At 36.9% G+C, this 27,958-nt stretch overlaps 1 protein-coding gene across 1 annotated transcript; it reads left to right on the plus strand.

The window, feature by feature from the left end:
* The first annotated feature begins 2,362 nt into the window (after positions 1–2,362).
* LOC113228112 (solute carrier family 2, facilitated glucose transporter member 8-like) lies at positions 2,363–13,234 on the plus strand. The gene is made up of 3 exons (XM_026461270.1): positions 2,363–2,518; positions 10,798–10,933; positions 11,447–13,234. The coding sequence occupies exons 1-3, from the start codon at positions 2,480–2,482 to the stop codon at positions 12,775–12,777; spliced, it is 1,506 nt and encodes a 501-aa protein (XP_026317055.1). The 5' UTR covers positions 2,363–2,479; the 3' UTR covers positions 12,778–13,234.
* The last annotated feature ends 14,724 nt before the right edge of the window (positions 13,235–27,958 follow it).

A 27,958-nucleotide genomic window follows, 5' to 3' on the forward strand; every position in this document is an offset into this window, starting at 1 on the left:
CCGTGTGGTACGACGCTGATTTTCAGTGGATTCGGCGATGATTCGTGCGGCACGGAACACAGTGGACGTCACAAATATACAAATTGAAAATTAAAATTAACAAATATATTTTTTTCTTTGTATGTTACATTTATCCAAACTTTAAATTGTATCAAATTATATATGTCAAAATGTATAAAATATTAAATTTATCGCCCTTAACTAAGTATATAAAATTATAAGTACATATACGAAAGTATCAAAAATATACGAAATACAAAAATTTTATAAGCACTTATAAAACCTGTGAATAAATTATGATAAGCTCACTTTGGGTCCTAACTGAAAGTTTTCCAGCAAATACTGAGTTTGTGACTCTTTTGTTACCGCGGCTGGCACAAAGTATCTTTATATATGTGTGTGTGTGTGTTCTTTTATTGTTTGTGTGAAAAGTTCGTGTTTTAATTTAATTTGGTTTTTTTTTCACATTTTTATAGCTTAAAGGGAAACCCTGTATCGCGGGTGCTTTACTACAAATTACACCCGGGAATCGAACCCGGGACCTCTGCGTAGCAGAACCGTTCGGCCACGAAGGCAGTTGAATGTTTTGTTTTTCTTCTGTGTTGTTTCGTTTTCTTTTTTCTTTTGTGGTGTTAGTCCCTCCACGCTCTCATATTACCTCTTTTCTTAATTCTTTTGGGCTTTTAAATATATCCAATAGGCGTCGTTTAAAATTGAATTGTATGATATTTAACCTGAGATATTACGGTGTACCTCAATATTTGGCGAAGAAATTGTGCTGGAATAACAGAGAGAAGGATCAGACTCGGTCAACGCACTACCCAGTGTTACAATTTCGCTTACAATTTCGTTCCTCGGTGACATAGGGCGCACTATAAGTTTCCGGAACTGGCCACTTACAAAAAACAATATTTAAAAAGAAATTACAACATTTGGAAATGGAACTCTTTGGCTGTAGAATACAGTTTGTTTCATCTGACTGTCACTTGTTTTTACATTGTGGCGTCATTTTAGAAATTGGTTGTCTACATCACCATGGGTTTAACTCGTAAAAATTTTCGTAGTATGATTTTCTACGACTCTAAATGTAATTTAACAGCTCAGCGGAGCTTCGCTCGGCTTTAAACTGCTTTTGGCGATGAAGCACCATGCATGACGACTATTTATAGCTGGTTTGCAGAATTCAAACGTGTTCATGTGAATCTCAGTGACGAATTTCGTGATGATCGCCCGTCCACTGCTGTGAACAACAAAAACATCGATGCTGAACGCCGTATGATCAAAATAGACAGGCATGTGTCATACCATGAGATTCGGGCATCTTTAGACATAGGCATGAGTCAAATACAGTCAATACTACACAAACATTTGGGTGTGAAAAAGCTGTGCTCTCGGTAGATCCCACACAATTTGACTGAGGCTCAAAAAACGAATCGCGTCACTTGGTGCAAATTTTAAATTTTTAAATTAAATTTTTTCCGTACTAATACGGTTCATTTTGCTTGGGTCGAGCGGCAGGACACCTCTCGCGTTCTCAGTGCATGTTTATATAATGGCAATTTTACGAATCTACCTGACTCACGTAACTTCACGTGACCAATTCACATGGTCGTTACTATACTAACATCAGTGCAATACGACCGTATTACGAAGACCGAACATAGCATTTCAATTGTATATTAAAAGTTTAAAGATTTATTTTCAGCCTTATGTTACGTAGTTATAACGGTCAATCATGTTTAATGTTTCCCCCGCTTCCTCGCATTCATTCCTCTGCTCTAAAGCAGCGATTTCAGTTTTAAAGCCATTCAATTTAGTCTAGATGTATTTCGATTCGCGTGCTTTGGCTCAAAGCCAGGCCTTGTAAGCAGTTAGACAGGTTATTTAGATACAGACGTGCAAGCTTGTTTCCAATGTTTACGTTCAAGAAGTTTCGAAAATTGTGTAAAGATTTTCAATATTGGTAATTAAAATTTAAATCCGTGCACCGAAATACTTTTAAATAATTTTAATTGGGAAATTTTTTTAAAAACTTTGAAATAAAAATTCAACTTCTCGTATATAATTAGACATCCAATTTTAAATCGTTTTAACTCATTTAATTAAAAAAATTGTTCTGAGTTTGTCACCTCAACTCCACCTTGTCTATAAATAATTTAATGTAATTTTTGTAATTAAGCAGTTCACTATTCTATTTTTAAAACTATAGTAGTATTGTACAAAAAAAAACGGAATAAAAACATAAACAGAGAATTCAAGAAACCGCCTTTTTTGAAAACAAAATTGAGCCGTTTCTATTCAAACAAGATGATTAGTTAATAAGTAAGGTCATCAATTTATCTTTTATCGGAACCATTGGAAAAGATAAAGCAACATTTCGTGATAATGTAAACAATTCAAAGTTACAAGTGCTCTGCGACCGTGTATGTGAAAATGATTCTATTTATATTTGATTAAATTGGATATAATAAATAAGAAAATGGAGAAGAAAACATGGATCACGCCATTTAAGAAACAGGTGAGTATACATTTTTAGTGATGGTAATTTTATGTCGCCGGCTCCGGAGCTCCTTATCTAAAGGTTTAAAAACTCTTACTTTAAACTTCGACTTAATTAAATATGAAATCACTTATATTTGTTCTGTTGAAAGAAACCAACATTTCGAGTTCTTTACAGACCCCTACCTTTAGTAGGTACCTTTGTAGGTAGAGCCTAGATACTTTATGAAAGATTTCGACCTGGAAAGTAATACTGTCTTAGCTATTTCAGACACAAAGCAATAATGTGAGCATCATTAGAAGTTTTGAAGGGTAAGGGTGCTGGTGAAATTACAGGCACATGGAAAACTTTTCATCTTATGTCTTAGGGTCGTATTCTAGAACTCTACTCAATGCTCAAGTCAGGATTGCACTGGAAACACAAGCACTGGAAATACGACCCTAATGGCAGGGACTTGAGTATGATTTCGAGTGCTTTAAACCATACTCAATTCCTGACTTGAGCATTGAGTAGAGTTCTAGAATACGACCCTTAGAGTGTCGAGTGCAGATGTAGTGCCTCTCAAATATTTACTTAATTTATAATTTTAGGTTAAATGCATAAAAAATTATATATAAATTTACACGGACAGCCATTAAATTTTAACTTATTACTAGTTGTTACTAAAGGTATGTTATTACTTTGTGTACACTCCGCAAATTAGCTTGGTGCAGCAAGCGAACAATCAGCTAGGTGAAAACTGAAAATCAGCCATGCTGAGTCTTTAACCTTTTTGTCCACATCACTCAATTGTTTTGTTTTCTATTCGTTTTTTAAGTATTGTATTTCTTGTGTTTTGTGGAGAAATAAATACCTTTTTATTTTTAACCGACTTCAAAAAAGGAGGAGGTTCTCAATTCGACTGTATGTTCTTTTTTTTTCTTTTTTGTATGTATGTTACGCGATAACTCCGGTATTTGTGAACCGATTTTCATGATTCTTTTTTTGTTGGAAAGGGGGTAATTCCATAGTGGTCCCATTTTATTTTGAAGAAAATCAACCACCTCAAAGGGTGGCTGTTCACGCATGAAGAAACATTTTTATAAATAGCGCCTGACTATAAATTAGGAGCAATTACTTTTAGCAATTATTTAGTTGATTTTGCTATTTCTCCAATTCAAGGCGTTTTTCCCTCGATATACTTTGAGTAGTGTCGTAGTGAGAACCTATTTTTATTATCTCCAGTATCAAGTCCTGTGTAGTGGCGAACTAGGGGATATTTCAATGAAACTTAGCAAATAGACGTAATTCCACGTACTTTTGAGGTCGGTTTTTTTAGTAATCTCTGTGAGATTATTATTATAAATATTTTATATCTTTGGGATTTAAAGCACTGGGTGGGCATTGCAACTGTCGAATGTCGCTTACCAACAGGCGCACGACTAGTTCCTCCCATCACTTGGGATTATAAAAAAAGGTCATATGGTCGCGGCTGATTAATTGAAACCGCTTTCCATTCTCTGCCCTTGCCAGGTTAACCCCTGATATGCTGAGGCTTCCTCATGTTATTCCACCAAAGTTTAACAAACAACTGTGTTCTAGTAATTTTAAATAATTTCAAAAGAGAGTGAAAAAACTATACACAGGGTATCCCAAGGCTTATACGACACGGAAGGAAATTATTTTAAATACTGTAGATACGTAGTATAATAAGGGCAAGTAGGGCAACTATAGCCTGTTTACATCAAATGCCAACACCAGGCCGTAGCGTAGGCTTGTTACATTATTATTTTAGTTGTAAACATGATTTGAAAAAACCAGTTTCAGTATTTTCGTGCTATACAGAAATATCCTTTTCACATCACTAGCACGGAAAAACTTTCTTTCTCATTACAAACCTCCCCGCAAAAGCGTAAAGTTTTTGAAATTCGAAGTTGACGATGGACTGTAGTGTACCTAACTTTTTCTTTCGATGAAAAACGAAGTCCCTTTGAGCAGACTCCGACTTTTCGTGATATATCCACACCGATAGCCGGCTATCTCCAGCTACTTGGAATGGACCTGTTGTCGAATTTGAACTTCGGCAGACACATTGAATCCATGGCCAAAAATGCAGCAAGGAAGCTTTGCATCCTTTCCAGGGTGCCAACTTTACACCGGGACAGTTGCTCCAGCTGTACCAGGCACAAATCCAGTCTACTATTTGATGTCATTTTATTAAGGCGATTATCCGGAAGAGTAGCGGGAAAAACTGTATTACTAGAAGAAATGGTTTAGGTATTTACTATTAAACATCAGTCTTGTAAAAATATAATTAATTTTGGTGAAATTACACGCACATGGGACTTGTTAACTTATGTCCCAGGATGACGGGCGCAGGGGCGGTGCAACACAGATTTGCGACTTAAAACTCTGCGTGGAGTGCGTGCGAGTGAGTGTATGCCAGTGCCTGCAAGTGCAAGATCGTGCTAGTGCCTGCGAGATCATTCGAATGCTTTCGAGTGTCTAAGACTGCCCCAGACAAGCGCTCGCAGGCACTCGCACACATTCTGGAAGGCACTCGAAGGCACAGAAGTAGCGTCCGTGCTTCCATCCCGACGATCACATAATTATGCTAGCAGGCATTCGTCTACATGGAGTTGTATTTTATGGACTTCACGCATGCAGTTCGTTTAGTAGCAGCCTAAACAGATCTTGTCTTTCGTCGACAACAAAAACGATCGACAGTCGACAGTAACGATCGACAAAATCGACCGAATCTGTCGGTACCTACATTAACGCCATGCACAACACTGTTTCGTATCGCTGCGACACACTTCGTAACACTGCGACGTCGCATTCGGACTACGTCTCATTCCCGTCGCGTATAAATATAAAGAAAAAGATAAATTCATTTATATATATCTTAATCTAATACAATACAAGAAAAATAAAAATGCAAATAAAGCTATTATAGTATTACAATAAGCATTAAGAAGAGAACCTAATTATGCAACTGTCATAATAAAGTTATTGTTGCACATCCGTAGAGACGTGGCTAGCTCCCTGGAATGCTTAAAAAAAGAGACTGACCCGCGGCACCCATTGCACCATCATGTGCCGGTAATCCAGAGGCTAAAGAGTCACCATAGCTTCATTAAAGAAGTACACCCTTTGGACGGAGAAACTAAGTAGGCCCGAATAAGGTCTCTGGAAGGAGAGATACCCCACGGCGTCACTCATCCCGCTGTCGGAATACCTCCCTCCTGGGCATGATCTACCTTGGCAAACTTGGAAGTCCCTATATAGACTGCAGACCCAAGTCGACCGAAGCAAGGAGCGCATGTGTTACAGCTCGGAGAGCGTATGTCCGTGTCTCTCCCCAGACAATGGCACATCTTTTGTCCTGCCCTGCGTGTCCCTACACCTACACACGCGAAGACCTGTACAACGCCACTGATAATGCTATCGCAGTCGCTAAGTACTCGTCCTTACAAATATAAACGGCAGAGTCGACACGCCAAGAAGAAGATAGTAAAGCTATACATTTTAATATTAGAACCTAATGTGAAATTGCGATACCTAAACTAAGTAAATGTGTACCTGTACTAATACAGTACCTGTATACTTGAATACTACGTTTTTATATGTAACGATATTAACTATAGTTCCCAGTAAAAATCACGTTACATATGCTGCGACCTTCTATGGTATTGACACGTATGTTGACACATCAAAGGTATGTCGTCAGACGACTATATAAAACAGTTTGCACAGGTGTATGTTTTATACTGTAAAGTTTAATAAAAGTCGTGCTCGCAAAAAGTATGTTCTCATTAAGCATTTAAGGCCCATTTAGATGGAGAGAGTTTACCGCACGCAATAATCGTGAAGTCCATACTTTACCATCGTAAGCAATAATCGCTGTAAGGTTATCGTATCATAATGTTTACCTAGGTAAGAACTAAAATCATTCATCACAGATTCGCGTTTGCACAGCGAAATATAATAATAATAACATCGACAATCTTAATGACGACGGCGACGACGAGGTTCGAATCGACCGCACGTGTTTTATTGTCGTTCATAAAATTGTACTTTGTCGGCGCATGCATTTCCTGTCTCTAGTAGCCAATCACAGGTGCACAACGAACAAAAGAAACTGTATTTCCCACTTCTTAGCCGCTCACGCGATACATGCAGCCGTAGACGCATACCACACCTAGAGGTGCCGGTGATGATTTTATACCGATTTATCGGATATCGAAGTTATAACAGGTAAAAGAACTAATATTAATTGCTATTTCGGTAACTACTCTAGCAAACCATAAAATTTTTAATGCCTGGGTCTGTCATTTAAAAAATAAACAACTTCAAAAATACGTCACGACTATCGTGTGTGTTATTGTTTGGGCTGGTGATTTCGGTGTTTATTTATTGAAAACATACCGTAAGTAGCGTTTTTTAAGTTTACCCTGAATATAAATGTTTATAAACTATACTTTAAGGAGTAATTTCATGGTAAACGTTAGAACCACTCAAACGGAATATTATCATATTTATCCATGTACACCAAAAATTTCATTAGTGCTTTTTAAGTGCAGGATTGGCGGTGTATTAGTGCATTTTATTTGAGATGTTTTTGTTGGTAGTACGGAGGGTATTTATTTAGCAATGCAGAATAATAATTTTTATTTGTAAAAACTTGTATTTAAACTGAATCCTTTTCTATTTTGCGAAACCAAATAGCCGCCATTTTGCGGTAGGAGGAGCGCATCGCGTGTACCACGGGACGCACTAACCAGTGCGTCCCGTGGTACATACATACCTTTTGTTTCGGTAATAAAGGTTAATCTAATGCAAGAAAGTAGAGAAAGTGAGCAAGATTCAGAAACTTCCGACCTTCTGTCAGGCGTAGAAAAAGAAATTCAATCGGTAGAAGAAACAATCGGTTCGAGTTCGCGTGATGAATATGTGCCAGAAATAGGTACATATTTCACGGGGCGTGATAAAATAACAAAGCGTAGAAAGTGCAACAACAACAGGATGATACTCCAAGATCAAAATATTCTCACCGAAGGCCCGAGAAACGGCGAGTGACGCAAGGGTTACAACTCTATAAAACCCTGGGATTTATTTATTAGCGAAGAAATTATTGAAGAGATCATCGTACGCACGAATGAACTACTAATGAATTGCGGCAAGACAACTGATCCTGTCGAAATCTGAGCTCTATTCGGATTACTATATATTGCAGGCCAAATGCCTATCATAATCACTTTTAGGGACAAACATTTGCAGAAGAATCATCGTCGGTTCGATAGCATAAGCTCACGGAATCTTTCGAGATTGAACGCGGTGTCCGTTAGGAGAAATTGTTCATAACGGCCCTTGAAAACTTATTTAGAAATCTAAATTGGAAAGACAGGGGACTAAGTATTACCCCAGAAAGGTTGAACAATCTAAAATTCGCGAATGACATACTTCTCCTGTCTGACTAAAACTGAACATCTCAAAAACAAAAATTATGTCCAACATTTCAGTACTAAGATTTCATCAGACGCCTGTTAATGTTGTTGATCACTACATTTATCTAGGACACAAAATTACTTTGGGCCTACTAAACCAAACGGCGGAGGTCGATAGGCGCATAGCACAAGCTTGGTCAGCTTTTGGCGCAAACCAGCAAATATTGCGATGCAAACACATATCACAGAGGCTAAAGACCAACCAGTATGCCATAGTAGTATTCACCTATGGTATGGAAACAACGACTCTGACGAAGAAGTCCGCAGATAACTTACGAATTGCACAGAGAGCAATGGAAAGAGCAATATTAGGAATAACATTGCTCAGTCGTATACCGATTGAGCGTATTCGACGTATAAATAAAGTCGGCGACGTTGTACGCAAAATTGAGACGGTGAAATGGAAATGGGCAGGACACATAGCTAGGATGGATCCAGATCGGTGGACAAGGAGGATCATGGAATGGCGACCATGGGCCAACACGCGCTGCAGAGGTCGTCTGTGGCGGACGTTCGTTGTGTGGATGACATTAAAATTTTCGCGGGCCGCAACTGGATGCATGTGGCACGGAAGCGACATAAATGGAGAGATATGACGCAGGCCGATCTCCGAAGACGGATAGAGTAGAGGCTGCTTGATGATGATATATTACAAGAACTTTGCGAATGTCGCATTCGTATTTAGAAGACTTGTACGCTATTGATGGCACAGGCGTATCAATCTTCCCAACAACCATGCCGCTAAAAAGAACTAAACTTGTTGCGGTTTGACGATGCGACTACACGGGCATCTCGTCGTGCTCAGGACAAACCTGAGCCATTATGGAATATTTTCATGATAAAAAACGTTGTTGACTTATAACTTGGTTTCACCAAGCTTTTTGATTTCATAATGTTGACTGTATTTGTGTACAAGTAAGATTTGTCTTGCCAAGTTGTTTTTGTTCAAAGAAGAATGAGTATGTTTTATAATTTTATTTTTTCTCGATTTAAGTAATTTGTTACAACCAAATTGTTTCCAAACCTAAATATTGTATGACAATGTGTCTAAACGTAAAAAAAATAAATGAATACATAATTAATTGGTCATTTAAATCTCTACTATTTCCAATAAGATTACGCGAGACTTCTGCCGTTTTCGATGACTGCGCGCCCGCTTGAAGTTTAGGGGGCAATATATAAATAGGTACTCTTCTTTAATAAGATTCCGGTTGATATTCAAAATTTGCCATTCACGAGGTTTAAACAAAAATTGTATACTTAATGTTAACAGCTATTACACTGCCTCCGTGGCCGAACGGTTACCATGCCGCACTGCCACGCATAGGTCCCAGGTTCGATTCCCGGGCCGGGAGAAATATTTGTATGGCCTACATTTATTTATCTCGTAAGTTTGGGTGTAATTTGTGGTTGTATTATTATTATAGCTTCTGCGACGACAAAAATCCGTTGTATTGACCCGCTTAGCTCTTGCGGGTTGTCTCGATGTATGATGTTTAAAATGTACAGGTGTGTTTGTAAAATACTAACAATCTCGCAGCAACAACAATTTTTGTTCAGTGACTTAATAATTCATTACATTTTACTTTCATTTTATGTCTGGCAGGCATTGACTTACAATTATATGGACGTCGGGTCCGCGCTAAAAAGTGTCCGAACTTATAGGGCGTTAAAATCGTATACAGAGCGTCATTCACGCTTTAGTCTTCGTTTGTTCGACTGACAGCGAAGCAAGCAAAATTAGACAGTACTGCGATGACATTACAATTTAAATTCAACGTTGTAGCTTTTTCATATTCCTTTACATGTCACTACGTTTAAATAGGTTGACTTGGGACATTTCTTTCGTGGTTTTTATATTAGACCCGTCGTCCATTTATTTGTAAGTCAATGTGTCAAAGTGTAATTTTTGGTAAATATTTAGTACATTATTTGCAAAGAGTATGTGTTAGAAGAACGCCAGCGAGGCATTTTATTAATACGAGTCAAGCAATCCCAGTTCCTGCCGAGGCATACCTGTATAAAGTTTTCTCAAATAATGTGGGGAAATAATAAAAGACTAAAGATAGGAAGATGTATAACAGAAAAAGTCAAAAAAGTAAGGCACATTAATAGTAGTCTGTTGAACTTCTGATGATGTCTGTGAAACGGTATTACTGTATTTTCGTTATCGCTCTTCTGACTAGCACTCATTTTCGTGACCAAAATACAAAAAAGACGAAAAAACAAAAGAATACCAAAACATTTTTTAAATGTTACCGTCACTGACCTACCAATAGGTCAATAGTTACCGCCATTTTTAATTCTCGCGGCTATGAACACTGGGCAGTTGGCTGTAAGAGTGTTTCTTTTGCCTGTTAACATAGTTCATTATTAGTAGGTAGATTTAAAAGTTTAGAAAAGAGGACAGCAGGGTTTTCATATTTATTTTACAGGCCTTAGCCGGAAAGAAGTCGCATGCTCCTTATTAGACAAACTTTCCGTGTTAGTTTTTTGAAAGTAATGCAAAAAATTTGAGAAAATTATGTTTTGTGGAAAAGTCATGAAACAAAGTTATTGTTTAAAAAGTTAGTAATGTATTCCTGCAAATAATCCTGTATATTGTAATATATTAATGAGTATAAATGTTTATTTATAAAAAGCAACCCCTTGAGTTTCTCGCTCATTCTTTTTAGGGGAATCTACTTTACGAATGAGCAGTAGAGTTTAATTTCAACTGCAATTTGCTTACCTATGAAATACAGATATTTTGACTTAGACTTAGAAAAAGCTTTACAATTACCTAAACAGTAATTTTCTTTTGGTTGCAAGTGCTTCGTAACAGCCGGCGTGTGCCTAAACATGGCGGGTCACGGTATCGTTATAGGGTTCGCCGCCATCCTGCTGCCGCAGCTGAAGAAGCCCGGGTCCCTGATCCCCATTGACGACTCCTCGGGTTCTTGGATTGGTGAGTTTATGCTTTCACCTTTGACAATATTAGTTAGCGCCGCTAAGAAGTGAGGAACTTCCCTTTTGTGAATTCTGGAATATTTTACATCTTTTATGTATGGAAAATTGTTTTTTATTACATTTTAAACATTGACTTACAAATAAATGGACGACGGGTCTAATACAAAAACCACGAAAAAAATGTCCCAAGTCAACCTATTTAAACGTAGTGACATGTAAAGGAGTATGAAAACGCTAAAACGTTGAATTTAAATTGTAATGTCATCGCAGTACTGTCTAATTTTGCTTGCTTCGCTGTCAGTCGAACAAACGAAGACTAAAGCGTAAATGACGCTCTGTATACGATTTTAACGCCCTATAAGTTCGGACACTTTTTAGCGCGGACCCTACGTCCATATAATTGTAAGTCAATGATTTTGAAAGACTATTTACAAGTCTAATAAGTTTTTCATCACCGTCCGATAGCTAATATTTTACTTATCCAATAATATCTATTAACTTTCTTTTGCAGCATCCATTCCAGGATTCGCTCTGGTGGCAGGCAACTTCATCGTCTCGACAATCATGGCCAAATGTGGTCGACGGACGGCCAATCTCATCTCGATCATACCCATGCTCGTTGGATGGTTCTGCATACTAACAGCTAACAGTATTCCTTTACTGTTAGTTGCCAGATTTCTTCAAGGACTATCTATGGGAATATCTTGTTCGTTAGGACCGGTTTTAATTGGAGAATATACAAGTCCACGCAATCGTGGAGCTTTCTTGACAATGATATCTCTGAGTATCGCTACAGGAGTTCTAATAGTTCATACAATGGGATCTTATTTATCATGGCAAACGACTGCCTTAGTGTGTGCTTTCATAGCATTTATTGATTTGATTATTGTGATCTATTCACCAGAATCGCCAAGTTTTTTGGCTGATCAGGGGAGATATGAGGAATGTAAAACGATTTTTAGATGGCTAAGAGGAGATAACGAAGAAGAAGAATTACAGAGAATGATAGAAGCAGCTATCATTGTTCGAGAAGCTAAATTAGAAGTTAATATTGATCAATCAATTGGCAAGAAAATACGTAACGGTGTCTCGTATTTTCGAGCTGCGATTAAGAAGAAGGAGTTCTATAAACCTATCCTTATAATGATCCATATTTATACACTAGGGCAATGGGCAGGAGCTACCATTTTAGCTTCATACACAATAGATATATTCCACAATGTGATTGGTCCAGACGTCAATGTTGCGTTGATGATCATAACATTAGATACGCAGAGAATAATTTCAAATGCTTGTGCAGTTTTTGTTATTAGAAAAGTTAAGAGGCGTACAATGTTGTTTGTTACTGTTGGTATAAATCTGTTTGCTTTCTTAGCTACAGCCGCGTATACCTATGCTAAAACACATGGAATGTTGCCGTTTGACCATCCTCTAATAGGTTTAGCATTGATACACGTCCACATGTTTTCAATAGCTACCGGTACAGTACCTTTGCCATTTATAATAGCAGGTGAATTATTCCCATTGGAGTACAGAAGTTTGGCTGGAGGTATAAGCGTGTTATTTTTGTCAACAAATTTATTTATAATAGTGAAAACTGTACTTTTCCTTTTTAATACTGTAGGCGTACACGGTGCATACTGTATTTATGCCGGAATAGTTACATATTGTTTGTTTATAGCTTGGAAGTTCTTGCCAGAGACAAAAGATAGAACTTTGCAGGATATTGAAGACGAGTTTCGAGGCAGACCGTTGTCTCCTGAGGAGTTACAATCAATGGAGTCGTTGACGTCCTGGAAATTGAAAAGTAGAGATAGACGATGCAGTAGTCTCGTTATTTGAAAATTATCGAATATTTTTATTATGTAACAAAGAATATATGGCTTCTAAGTTTTGACATAGATTTAAAGAAATCGTGGAATACGAAGCAAAGACACAAATGTACAAAATTATAAGTGAAATTAGATAATATAAGTAAATAGTAATTATAAAGGTGGCTTCCCACGGCCCGTGATTTTACTAGCAGCGTCGCGCCACGCCTATTAGCACGAGCGTACTCGCGCCACAGGCCCATACCAGAGAATAAAGAATAAGAGAACGAACACTCTCCGCCCCTCCCCAGTTTTAGATACCGCACCACGCCCCACACATTCCCGGTCACATTGCCTGAACGACAATAAGGCTGCCGGCGAGCCGTTTTCGCGCAAAGACGGCTTTGATATTTGAATATAGTTTTCATTTATTCATTACGAAACTTGTACGTTAATATAAAACATTATTTTACGTTACTATTTATAATGGTCGTGAATTGTGCTGTGTACGGCTGTTTACCATCATTTTCCGAAAGATGAAACGAAGTAAGTAAAAAAAAGTTATGTCTGAGACTTATTCAGTTATTGTTTTCTTCATTTATTTACTACAGAACAATATATGTACGTATAAAAAATACAGATTTATTATATCAATATACAATATAAAGACGCCATGACTTTGCGAATTTTCTATTCGTATTGCCGATAAATATCACATAGATAGTGAATTTATCTAATTATTACCCAAAATTGGACAAGCAATTTCAAATACCTTGGTTACCTTACTTAAAAGTACATGTCCGAAATATAACATTTTAAGTGCTTTTAATATATTTTTGAAATAAATCTTCAATATTACTCTAGTTAGTGAATTAATGAATATATCGATATAAATACCTAATAGACATGTATAATTATTAGGATTCTATTAATAGAATCATTGATAACAGATCCGCGTTAGAATTTTCGCTATGTTGCCGCGCTGACCTCGTAACGTAATTACGTACATAACGAGTATATACATAACGAGTATTAATAATGCACAAGAAATAATTAAGGTCGTTTTTACAGCTCAATTTACGTCTTGTTTGCTGAAAATACGGGAATTAGAAAATACTAGTTACAAAGTCGAAATTTTATAACTTTACCACCTCCAATATGCCATTGTTAATTCATACCGTATAAGTAGTGGTCGGACAATCAGATGCTTATTTACCTTTAATTCAGTAGCTCGCTAACATGGAATGCGCTTTGATTGACGAATTGATTAAGCATAAAATTGATAGAAAATAAACACCTAAAATGTTATTAGTAATTTTATGTAATATTTGATTAATTTTTATCACATGTAGTTGAAAAATGTTAAATATTAATATAATATAATCGAATATTAAGAAAAAAAAATGTATTTTTAAATATTCTTTCACTGAAACCATCGGACCATTGTTTAAAATTAAATTTGACATTTCCAGCAATTCGCAGCATTGAGAAGAACAATAAGGTTTCATTGTTACTTTCTTTCGCTGTTAGAGAGGGGTATTGCTTTTCAGCATTCATAAATGTACATAACTTAGAAATTGAAGTCATTTGTGTACAATCAACGGCATATCAAGCTATACACTTTTGTTCGAATAACAATGACAGATATAAACAAGATCTGTCAAAGGTTGATGTGCTGCCGTCTGTAAAATGTTGTTAAGATAAAGATAAAAACAACTATCCTCATATCAATTAAGAATTGATTAATACTCTTAAAACTAATAAATATTCTAAAAGATCATTACAATTTATATTCAAAAGGAGCTACACAGAACTGTGGTAATCTAACACAGAACTACACAGGAAAAAACAATGGTGACACTCTTCTGCTTCTAATTAAAACCAAGGCTTTTTTTGCAATTTGATTGAAAGAAAACAACTGAACATGTACCGTACATAATAACCGTACCGTACTAAATAAGGCTGATTGTTATCCAATTATAGTTTATATGTTTTGCACACTTTGACCAATGTAAGTGCTATATTTATACTAACAAAGTCGTACAGGTGGCGCCACGGATAAGTTTTAAATATTCTATTATACTAAGTCCAAATAACTAACTTTTTTTTTTCATTGTATAACTGTCTCCGTAGCTGAACGGTTACCATTCTGGACGCCACGCAGAGGTTCCGGGTTCGATTCCCGGAGCGAGAGAAATATTTATATGACCTACATTTATTTCTCTCGTGAGAGAGGATGCAATTTGTAGTTGTCTATGGGTTTCCCTAGTGCAGGGCTGTGTCCAAAAAACGAGTACCGATTTATCAATACGATAGATTATCAATATGAGCCTGACGCTTACTTTATCTACTTTCATTACAGATTAACCGAAGACAGATTCCGTTGTAAAATTTTAAAACCCCTTTAAATTGCGCATCATGTAGGTACCTTAATGTATTGTCCTTACAATTTGTTGTCAGAAAAACAATAGTTTTGGAAATAAATTTGTATCACACAGTGTACTTTTATAATATGCTTTTTTTACCAAATGGAAATTAATTATCGCTGTCTACATCACATTTAAGACATGAGGAAAGTTTTAGTTGAATTTCCATCACGTCGCAAAAGCATTGCCGGTCATGGTATATAAAATCACATGTGAAATGGTAGTAAAGTAAGTACCTACTAGTATAATAAGAACTATATAATAATAATAACGCACACACTCAACATAGCCCCGCAGTAGGGGAGCCCTGTGTCGCGGGTGCCATGGACACACACCAATAACACCCAAATTCACGAGAGAAATAAATGTAAACCATACAAATATTTTTCCCGGCCCGGGAAGAGTTATAATACAACTATGGTGAGTAAATAATAAGGACAGAGCCGGCTCTACCTTCAGTGCAGGGTGTGAGGCGCACATGGGCAGCCTTAAGGGGTGCCGAGCGCATGCAACGGGCTATGGCTTCCCAACAACATTTATAATTCCGATCACTGGGGAAAATATGACTGGAAGTATTCCATTCTGATCGCGGCCTACTTGAGAGCGCCAGGGCATGGTTAGCGCCGACAGTGGATATGTAGATGGTAGAGGACGGGCTGTGAGTGTCACCTGTGAGAGACAAGGGCGTTGATATGTACCCAGGTGGAGTCTGTATGGACAAAGAATCCTACAAGAAGTCATGTTTTTTCTTTGCTAGTATCATTGACGTATTAAATACGATCCATATGGATGTATCGATACCAATAGATAGTATAAATGGTAAACTGATAATACTCAGATAATATATTGATGTAAGTAAAGCAGATAATGGTCAGTAGAAAAGAAAATGTCCCAAAGATTCACGAATGGACAATAAATAATTTACAAAGTTTGTGTTTACATCAAATTGGAGAAACACGAATATACGAAGAAACTAATTGGTGAGTGAAGGCTTATTTCTGCCGCCCGCTAACTAAATTTTTTTTTTGAGATGTCATAAAAAAACAATAACCCAGTTTTGAATATTGGAATTGTTTAATAATATTTCAGCTATGCATCGATAGGTTAAGTTCCGATAACTAGAACACGTTAACTAATTTTAACTGTTTTTAAAAGAAAATTTTGTGCTCTATCTTTTGCTATATAAAATGTAAAATGTTTGACCATTTGTCACTTAGCTGTATTTTAGTTAGTGGACGGCAGATTTACATTCTTTACAATCTAGGGGCGTTGGGTATAGCGGAGGAATTCGTGCGAGACATAGTGCATACTGGATGCAGTGTTTACTGTAGCATTTTTTTTTCAAACTTTTTGGGCTCTTTACAGGCCCCAGTTATCTGTGATCAAGGGAGCTGCAAAAAGCCCGAAACTTAAGTTTGTTTACAAAATATACGCGATTAAGATTCAAGTAAAGTTAATTTTAGATATAATTAAATATATTATCCACCGCAAAAATAGTTATCTAGTTGCTCAATTAGATTATGCATTGGCATGTACATATAATCATATTTGTTATAACAATTATATAGGTAAAGTTGATAATAGATATCAAGAATAATCCAGCAATTCCTTGAAATGTCTATAATAGCTACCGACAATTTAAGTAGATAGAGCTTTAAATCGCAAAGTTCTTGGAGGCACTGCCACTGCGCCCGTCACCCTGAGACATAAGTTGACAAGTCCCATGTGCCTGTAATTTCACCAGCACCCTCACCCTTCGAAACCGGAACACGGTAAGGGCGCATTTATTTGACACGAATTTCGAAAAATAGGACGCGACGCGACGCTTCGACTCTGCGCCAGTGTGAATTGAGCCTAACTGTCATGGCAAAATACGCTCTATTTACTTAGCTTTTCAGAAAGTTTGTATTATTCAGAGGAATTTAAATAGAAATCTTTCGCCTCGTGTAATTGGGCGCTTATGTTGATGTTACTTATTTGCAATTATATTACACAACTGCAATGCCATTCAGAGCTTTAAATAGTACTGCCACTGCGCCCGTTACCCCTGAGACAAGTTGACAACCTCCATGTGCCTGTAATTTCAAAATCGGAACTCAGTAATACATTACTGCTTGGCTGCAGAAATAGGTAAGGTGGCAGTTTTCCCTGGACGATCTCTTTCATATTTCGCTCTACTCCTACTAATCTACCTAAAGATTGTTTTAGTTTTATTAGTATGGACATACCCGTTGCTTCGTCAATGCATAGTATATCCTTTTTTTCTGTTTAGTTTTTAAACATCTCAAAATATATGTGTGTGTGAGTGGCCGAACGGTTACCATGCCGAACTGCCACGCAGAGGTCCCAGGTTCGAATCCCGGGTCGAGAGAAATATTTGTATAGCCTACATTTATTTGTCTCGTGAGTTTGGGTGTAATTTGTGCTTGTCGATGTGTGTGTCCATGGCACCCGCGACACAGGTTTTCCCTAGTGTTGACTGCTCGACGCTCGGCCGAAGAGTCGCCGAGGTATAGTTTTCTGAAAAATGACAGTGCGTACTCTGTACATCGCAACTTGTAATATAATCATAATTAAATATTTACAGCGAGCGTTCAGTTTGAAAATTTGTCCAGAACAACCGCGATGTTCATTTGACGACGTTCTATGTTTTTATACAGTTCTAAATATAAAATAATATAATCTAACCAGCCTGCGCTACAGTACCTACTTACGAGTAATGTTTGTTAACTGTAGTGGTCTATGAAGAGAAATAAAAAGTACTGCACTGGAGTTCTTGAACTTACCTGTATGTGAACTCTTAGTCCGCAGAAGGACAGCTTACACCAACATAGTGAAGAATTGTAATCTCCAGGGGCTTATATTGTAGTTACAAATTATACAATAGTTTTTGATAATTCATCCAGTATTTTTCGAGTTGCGCAACATACTTTGATTAGCAGGTTTGCCAATATGTATGGCTAGAGAACAATTATCCGAATTTCCGACAAAATGTTATTTTTTCAACATCAAATTTAAACGTTGTGTAAATAAAATAAAGTTCATTTTTATAACAAAGAGATTTAATACATTATACACCTTGAAGGCCCCGTATCTGATTTTCGTACGTATCTATATAAATAGCTCTAAGTATACCTAAATCACAAGCTATTTAATTTCGATATAGTCATTGATTTTTATTTCACACGTAAGTAGGTAGTCATTCACTCTAATTGCAAAGCTGTTTATGGATAAACAATATAAAGTTCTCAGTCCGTTGTGTTCTGATGTCTGCCTTGAGGTTTAATTTTGATAGGACCTAGGTTTACATGCACCCAATATATTTTTACAAGATACAAGAAAACTATCAAGATTTATAGCTTAGTTATAGGATACAGCGGCCCAAACCAGGTAAATCCTGTGCTGTGGCAGTCCTGGCTCCCCCTCTCGGTAATACTACTACGACAGAATACAAAATACAGCTTATTTGACGCAAAATTAAATAGAATAAAAACTTTTACTGTTTACCGTTTAATGATAAAATAGAAGGTAAATAAATTAATAACAAACTATAATTAAATACTACTATAAATAACAAATAATTGAATATCAATAAAAATAAAAATATAAATACAGTTAATAGCGACGTCTCTAGCCGGGGTGGTAGCTGTAAACTGGGTGACGAAATACTTCCATAGATTTCTCATAGATGGCGCTACGGCTAAAAAGTCGTTGAAAAACAAACTGCAAAGATACGACAACAAGCACATACAAAAATTCATGAAGTCCGCTGGTTCGATCCGTGGCTTAGTTGGTATAGCGTCTGACGCGGTAAGAAGACATCGGTTCGAATCCGTCCGGATGGAAGGAATTTTTTCTGATTGTTCGATCTTTGTATTAATAGTTTTAATATTTAACATTTAATCCACCGAGCCTTAACCACAGTTAACGTGCCTGCTATAGGTACTCGAGGAAAGCGGCATGTCGCGAACTGATACCAAACGCACGGGCGGAATGACACAAGGGATGACCTTGGAATATGGGCCGGGCACTGGTGTGGGACGCCACGTGTGCCGTCACACTTACCCCATCCCATTTTCAGCACACCAGCAAGAGGGCTCGCTCCGCAGCTGAGCAGGCGGAAATAAAAAGTAGCTTGTTCAGGATCTTGGCTCCGACTACCTACTTACAGCCTTTGGAGTCGAAACCCTTGGCCCGTGGGGTACCGGTGCCCATCATCTGTACAAAATTCTATCCAAAAAATTATTAGACTGTCTCGGAAACCCAAGGACCGGCAGTTACCTTACCCAACGCATTAGCATAGCCATAACAAATGAGGAACGCTGTCAGCTTCTTAGGCACCTTGCCGCGGGAACCCAATTTCACAAGTCGTGCGCCTGATGGTAAGCGACACGCATATCCATAACAGTTGCAGTGCCACTCAGACTTTAATTTGCAAAGATCTTAGAGGCACTGCATATTTATTAAAATCAATAAATTAATAATATTGCCAGTTGAGAACAGACATAATCTCCTGCTTGTCTCGTCAGTGTAAATACATACTATCACACGTCGTAGAGGCATGAAGGAAGCAACTTCCAAGGGGCGGCTAGGGAATGATTTATGATCTATTTATATGAAGATTTATTAACATGGTATGGCAATATAATTATAACAAAAAAATACTTATTAACTACATGTTGTGTCTTCTACAGGGAGCTGAACACTTATTGGGGAAAGCTGCAAGTTCCGATCACTGGATTATAACAAGTAGTACGAATTGCGAGCGCAAATTTAAGCGTTTGAAGGGCATTAACATAGTGGTAAATCTCACTTATTTATACTCTAATATAAATATTTGCCGTTTCGCGGTATCAGCTTAAAACTGAATAAGTACTGACTGAAAGTTAAAACCAAACAAACCATTATAATTAACCTCTGTTAATTTCATTAATTAATTCATTCACCTACTACATTAAGTCGATGGAAAATCGAACTCGTCTGAATTCCCAATTGTAGTTACAATAAACGTTGTCAGGATGTCACATTATATTTATATTAATAAATTATATTAAGTTACTAACGTAATTCTTATAAGATGCTCTTTCATTTCAGAGTTCCCTCCCTGTAGCGCATTGCAGTCACGGTACCCAGAAACGTACAGTAACCCTGTACAATTTCATCGCAATAAGGTAATAACCCTATGGTCAGACCATAAGATGGTTGACGTCGTTTAGTACTTTTCCAAAGTCAAAATTTAGGTGACAGTTTCAAAAACAGTGACAAGGTCAACAGTTTGAAACGACAACACATTATTACTTACATGTCGGCCAACACAAGTTTCATGGACGACGAGGAAAGCTTACCTGATCTTACAGTCAGATCTACTAATCATAATAAATGTAGCAACGAAGACGAAAACACTAACAATACCCCACCCAACAATCAATTTCACCATAAACCCAATGTTGACATGGTACCGTCAACTAGTTCAACTGTTGTAGGAATGGCAACTAAGGATGAAACGACTTGTGATACATGTGACAAAGAGGGAAGCCGTCATTCACCAAAGATTATAATGAAAACTCAAGTAAAAGTAAAAATTGATAAGGAACTGAATGCAACTCCATGTTCTACGACCAAGCATTCAGAACAAACTAAAAATAAGAAGACCAACAAAACAGATGTTCAGGCGCATATTACGCAGGCCTACAATACTAATGTTATAGGCACCGGACCATCATACACTGGCGGAGTTTAAAAAATACGTTTCATGGTGTTAGTTATCAAATGAAGCTAGCAATGCTTTACATTGCTCGCGGTCTGCGACAAAACTGCAAGTTTCAAGTAGGTATTGAGGTCGAAGAAGCAGTGAAGCTTGATGATTTATTATTCTTGTATGAAGATAACGCAATCGGATTTTTTCAAGCGAAGCATAAACTTAACGAGAAGTTATCTATAAATGAGAACCAGCTGTTAAGTAAGGAAGACGATTTCAGTATTTCAAAATATTTTTATTCTTATCTCCAGATTTTAAATAAAAAGAAATTCCAAAAAGAATTAAAAGGCAGAGACATTACAGTGATGTTAAATACGAACATTGATGTTGACAGCTCCGTTTCAAATAGCTTTGAACCTATAACAGCTTTATCAAGTTTATCACGTAACAAGATTTTAACACTGGGCAAACATGTGGAAAACTATTTTATTATTAAAAAACAATCTCCTTTATATAACAAGCTTTTAGATTTGTTAGAAGAGTTGGAACAGCCACCGTCCAAAGTGGCCGAGAATCTCGCGAAGGCAGTTTTAAATAATAAAAAGAAAAGTATCAACGTAGATGAATTGTTTGTAAGGTATCGTGAGTGGCTATTACAAAATGTTTTAGAAGTTACTGTGGAAGTCAATAAAACACAAAGCAAATATTTTGTGACATTTAAAGAAAGTTTTTTTTCCACTACAGAGAGTACTGTATTAAATTTTCGGAAGGCCTTTTTAGATGCTTACACTGATGAGCAAAAAGGAAAAGAAGATACAACGAGCATCCAGAATGATTTGTCAGGTGTCAAATTTCAGGTACCTAAATGTTTTACTAAAATTGAAACAACAACGACCAGACAAGATGAAGTTAAAAAGTTTCTTAACTTACTAGTGTTCGCAGTGAAACAACCAAACGAGACCACACTTGGAGATATAATTGAACAAGAAATTGGTGATTACGTGGAGCATACTGACAGACAGTCAATAGCCAGCAAATTCAAATTATACATTCAAGACTGGTCAAAACAGAGAGAAGGTCGATATCTGACAAACGAGGACATAGATCGACAATTCGCTGTCTGGGGACAGGAATCTTTAAACCAAATCAGAATTAATGACGTCAAAAAGTACGGGTGTACTTTTGAAGAAGGCCATGAGGTGATCAAGAATTTATCCAATTTTTTAATGTCGAAAAACGATACAAACGTGCTCTGTCTTTATAATAAAGTCGAATTGTTCAGTAAAATAAAAGTATGTCAAGCTCTTCAAACTTTTACAAGTAAAAATATTAACCAACATTTTATCTTCTGTGATATTAAAGATTTAATTGAACTGGAGACTACGAAAAAGTGTCCTATGAAGGCATTCAGTTCGCCGACATGTAACATTATGTTTCTGTCACTTCAAAAAGGCCAATTACATGACACTGAGGTCCTAAATCGATTGTTAGAAATCATGATCAAGTCTAATCGCAGCGCTGAGAAGCCACAGTTTGTGAAACGCCTCATTATTGGTATTCCCGAAAAAGAAAAGTCTGCGTATGACAATAAATTTTGCTTCAAAAACTTTGGAATCGAAATTGAATCTCTTGACGACCTTGACAACAGTTTCAATGAACTCGATGAAAAATCAAGACAACAACTGAAGGATAAAGGCCGATTCAAACTTCACGGCAACAACATAACAGATTTACTTTCAGACAGTGAGTTATCCGTTTATATTCAAGACGAAATGCTGTTCAGCTTAATTTCATGCGAATTTATAATAGACGACGGTGCAGCCACTAATCATTACTATAATGAAGAAGTAAAACAGTATTACGTAAATCGTTCTTTAGAGCCAATAATCGTGGCTCAGAACATCACCGATGATTCTAAATTTCATTTTGTATATGAAGATAAACCTCAGACGAATATTAAAAATCAGGAGGTGATAGTGATTTCTTCAAACGAAAATTTATTTGAGCAGTTTCGTAAAACAAATATTGATGTGCACTGGCTAAAGGAAGTAAACAGTGATTACATCTGGGTTACTTCACAGGGTTCTCTCTCAAATATTCGTAAGTATGTCGCAGCGAAAGGTGTGTATAAAAATGAAAATTGTATACCTATCACAAATGTTAGTGATTTGAAAAACGACGTGGTGCTAATTAGCGCTAGCCCAGGAATGGGTAAATCAATCTTGCTATCACATGTTGCAGAACAAGCGAAGAAAGAGGATGCTTCACATTTGATTTTTAAGTCAAACCTAGCAGATTACTGTACACAACTGGACAGCATAGACGAAGAAAGTATAACAATTAAGCAAGCAATATATTTTGCGTTTATTGCTACACAAATTGAGTCGCCTCAAATTGAAGAAAGCAAAAGCGCATTTAACCTTTTAACCGTTGAGGAAGATGGAAGTATAACTTTTTCACCTAACGCCCATTTTGGTCACCTGGATCATTTACGTGCCATGGTATTTTGTAAAATGTATGATAAAGAAAAAATCGTATTATTACTTGATGGTTTCGATGAGATAGCGCCAGATTACTGTAAAACAACATTGGATCTTTTACACGCGTTAAAACATAGCAAGGTGCGTAAAATGTGGGTAACCACCCGTCCATATGGCATCACGAAAACTTTAGAAAACGATTTAGAAACCTTCGCTTACACCTTGAAGCCTCTGTCAGAGGATAGCCAGTTAATGCTTATCGAAAATTTCTGGGAACATCAGATCAAATCTGAACACGCTAATCTAATATCATCTCCAAAGGATTTTTTAAACTCAATAAATATGACTACTTTATCTGCTTTACATAAAGCTGAGGAAAAGCAATATTCAAATAACAGGAGTCCGACATTCCTGGGTGTGCCATTGCACTGCTATATGTTGGCTAAAGTATTGAAAAAAGATTTTACAAAGTTTTGTTCGCAAGACAAGAACCTCTCTGTCGACTTTCATGCTATCGAAAAACCATTAACAATTTTTGACTTATATTCAAATTTTTTTAATATAAAATTCGATGAAATTCTTTACAACGTTAACTTAAAGGACCCAAAAAATACAACATTTCGAAAGAAAAAGAAAGAAACAGAGACCGATCACGGTAAGTTAGGTCTTGCAGAGATATTTGACGAAAAGTTACTAATAGAATTGATTCCAGACGAAGACAGGATGAAACTTCTAACTATTGTAAAAAGTGGAAACGAAAAACTCGGCTTCGTCGCAGAAGTAGTTAACAATAGACCTCGATTTGTACACCGAACATTTGCAGAATACTTTGCAGCAGAATATCTGGCTAAAATTTTATTAAGTCCTGTCGAAAATAAAAGAAAGGAAGCCGCTAGATCACTTTTGTACAATAGTATTACTTGCAACACAGAATATTATTATGTACTATTTACTTTTTTCAACTATGTAGTGGTTGCAAACAGCAAAAACAAAGACATTTTTGAAGCAGCCATTACTGGCAATATACGGAAACTATCCAAAATCGAAAACGTGAAAGATATGTTTGATCCTCTTAACAGGACACCGATGCATCTCATTGCTATGAACTTATGCCACGTTTTCGAGAACATACAAAATGCTTATCGAACAACAGATTTGACAACAGCAGCAACTATGTACAAATATGACCATATTTTTATTCAGCGCCTGAGTCAGTCATTGATCGAACATTCTCCTGACACTCTTTTTACGTGGATGCCTACGCATTATTTGACATTATGTCTCGCTGAATATATTATAAGAAAATTCCCTATTGCAATTCAGTATTTAAACGATGTTTCAAAAGATGCCCATGGCCGAACACCACTGATGCTGTTAATTTTAAATAATTCCTCGTTGACTTCAAGAGTGTCGGTAGCAAACAGTAGATTAAATTTCAATTTAACAAGCGTCAACATTCTAGATACTTACTCGAAAACAGCGCTTCATTATGCCCTGCAAAATTTTAAGGACTCTATTTCTTCTCAGGAAAGGAATCTTGAATTTCAAACTTATTCAAAATTCTGGCAATATCACATAGAAATAATTTGTTTTCTATTAAAACACGGTGCTCGTATTGATATACCAGACAGTCAAGGTACAACCCCTGTGGACATGATTAATTCAATGGTTACTAATAAAAATGAACATCTATTCAAACGATTATACGCTGATCAAAATGATGTCGTATATAATTCAACTTGTGACGATGTTTACCTCACTCGTTTGAACTATATTACCGAACTTATAGAACAACATGTCTACAACGTCTTCGGCTTTGATGAATTTGATGCACCAGACCATATGAGCAGGACTGCGCTTCATTATGCTGTAAAACAAAAGCACAATAATGCTGCAAGTAATTTGATCCAAAAATACGTACAACTAGACGTTACACATGAGGAAGGCAAATGCTGTATAAACACCATTATAAAAATTCCTTTGAAAAAGACTCTTTTAGAGAAAATATTTGATCAGTATGATCAACCTTTTCTGCCTGTCGCAAATATTGAAGCACTTACCGTCTTTTTTCTAGATATGTTGCCTCCTGAGACAGCGAAGTATATTATTGAAACTACTGACCTGTTGTCACTATCCGCTAATAATGACGACCACAAAAATATTTTTATCTTCATAATAAATCGCACACAAAACAACGTTGAAATATTATTGTCGAAATTTCCTCATTTAGTGGACGTAGTAGATTCGAGAGGAAGAACCGCTTTACACTATGCTGTTAAAAGTGGAAATCAACGTCGTGTCATTTCTTTAATTGAAAGAAATGCGCGTGTTGATATACCAGATAAAACAGGTAAAACACCAGCACACCTAAATAAGACAAATGACGGTAAATATGTCGCGTATTTCGAAAAAACTGTGCAAGTTGACCAAGAGTTAGAGATTACTGCCGGTGATCAGACGACGCTCACCTGTATTAACGGACTGCCGTTTAATATTGCAAAGCGTTTAGTCTTGACTATGGCCTTATTTCCACCACTTACACCATTTGATCATGTACTATTAAATTATATTTTTGATCGTCTACACATTATAGCTTCCGTTCTTTGGGCAGAATTTTCAGATTTACTTAAGGCAAAATCAAAGAAAAATTGCTCATACTTCGATTGCACAAAAGTCAGCAACAAAATTGTGTGTATATTACTTGAGAACTACCGGATTGAAGATTTTTCAGACAATGCTTTAAAATCCAACGATATACTTAAGTCAGCGGCGGAATTATTGAGCAATGTCAAGAACAATAACTTGTCTCGAGTGCAGGCACTTTTGAGACGTATAGAAACTTACAATATTAACTTTGTACACGATCTGTCGACGGTACCTCTTCCGTATAAGGAAGTACATATAACGGCTGGCGTGGTAAACGCCAGGACCAAAGACGGCGGCAGGACTGCATTGCATTATGTAGCTGAGATAGGTAACGCAGAAATAGCGCAATGTTTGCTCTCTCACGGCGCGTGGTACAACGTGCCTGACTGTCATGGCTCCACTCCCGCACAGATTGCCAAAACACATGGCAATACAGCTGTTCTTCATTTATTGGATATGGTAGAAATGCTGTTCAACTGTTTAAACAATGAAGCATACGATATTGCACAAAATATTGTAGTGAAGGAAAATATTTATGGTAATCTATTTCACTGTCTCTGTTTTGAAACTGGGACGTCATTGATATATTTAACTCTTAGACAAAATAATTGGTCGTTGTTAAACTCTTTAGTATTCCACTAATGACTTACATTTATTAATTATTGCGCTTGAGCTGATTTCTTCCGGCGAATATGAAACGAACCTTGCAGAAATGAATAAAGTCATACAAATAAAAAACACAACACATTATAGGGGCCACTATATCGAGTAAAATGTGATAATTGCAAACTTACAACCGTCTGAAGATCAAAATCTTCTCATGAGGCTTTCGGGTAAAAGTCACGTCAGCTTATGTGGTATGGCCAATTGTTCATAGGAATCACAAATTTACGAAAAACTTGCGATAAAAACAAAAATTCATTTTGAATAATGCCTGTTAAAAGAGGAATAACTAAGGAGCTGCATCACAGGAAACCGTGGTCGCTGTGTCAGGTAACGGCAATACAGTGGTCGTTTGCTAATTCTGGACACCGGTACAGTTCTATACTTCAATTTCGGAGTGTTCCATCGCAAGGGTTTTGCCTGATTAAGTAATAAAAGAATGCTCAGTCCATATTTTATTGTAAAAGTAACAAAAGTAAGGAAAGACAGAGAACAGGAAGGAACAGGAAGGCTGTAACAAAATACAATGAATTAAAAACAGGTACAATGGTATAAAACTCTCACTTCAAATACGCGAAGTTAACATGGTTGAGGATTAAGGTTTACGATGCACACGACCTTACACGTAGAGAATTTTAATAGGAGCCTTTATTTTTTTCCATCACTCTAAGGAGTGAAGACGGAACCAAGCAGTGTCAAATACGAAGTAAAGAGAACAATTCAAAAATTAAAAGTTTCAAAAGCAAGTGGCCAGGAACCAGAGAAAAGGGTGATAAAAGGTGGGATGACGATGATCGCATCATCACATACTTAGTTTGCTTCTTGTGTTGATTGTGCGTCGAAGCACGAAGACAGACGTCAGCAGCTGTTTCTAGTACAATTTTTAGTTGGCAATCGGTGTGTGGGTCAGGTCAAACTGAAAACGATAGTGTCTGTCGCGCGCACGCACACACTTTCTTTCGAATAATTGAAATTTCTACTAGACTCTACTAAAAACGCTTTTACGCGCAGATTTCTGACGAGAAAGCATTTCCGAGCTAGGGAGGTGAAAAACAAATTTTGAAGTAATATGTGATGAATGTTCTTTTCATAAGCCATCATTGGCTGCCTAGCAACGTTTTGTAATTAAACAGTCGAATTTGACAGATGTATGCTTAGTCAAACGAGCAGAGAAGAAGAGAAGATCAAAAATCATTTGAAAACATTCCCTTCGATTTTTTGTTTACATCTTCTACTGATAGAAGATGTCGCCGCGTTTTATATCCTACACGTTTTGTCATGATGTCGGGTAGCCTTGGT

The sequence above is a fragment of the Hyposmocoma kahamanoa genome, unplaced genomic scaffold (assembly GCF_003589595.1).
Source record: "Hyposmocoma kahamanoa isolate Upper Pololo Valley unplaced genomic scaffold, ASM358959v1 224, whole genome shotgun sequence".
NCBI classification, from domain to species: Eukaryota; Metazoa; Arthropoda; class Insecta; order Lepidoptera; family Cosmopterigidae; genus Hyposmocoma; species Hyposmocoma kahamanoa.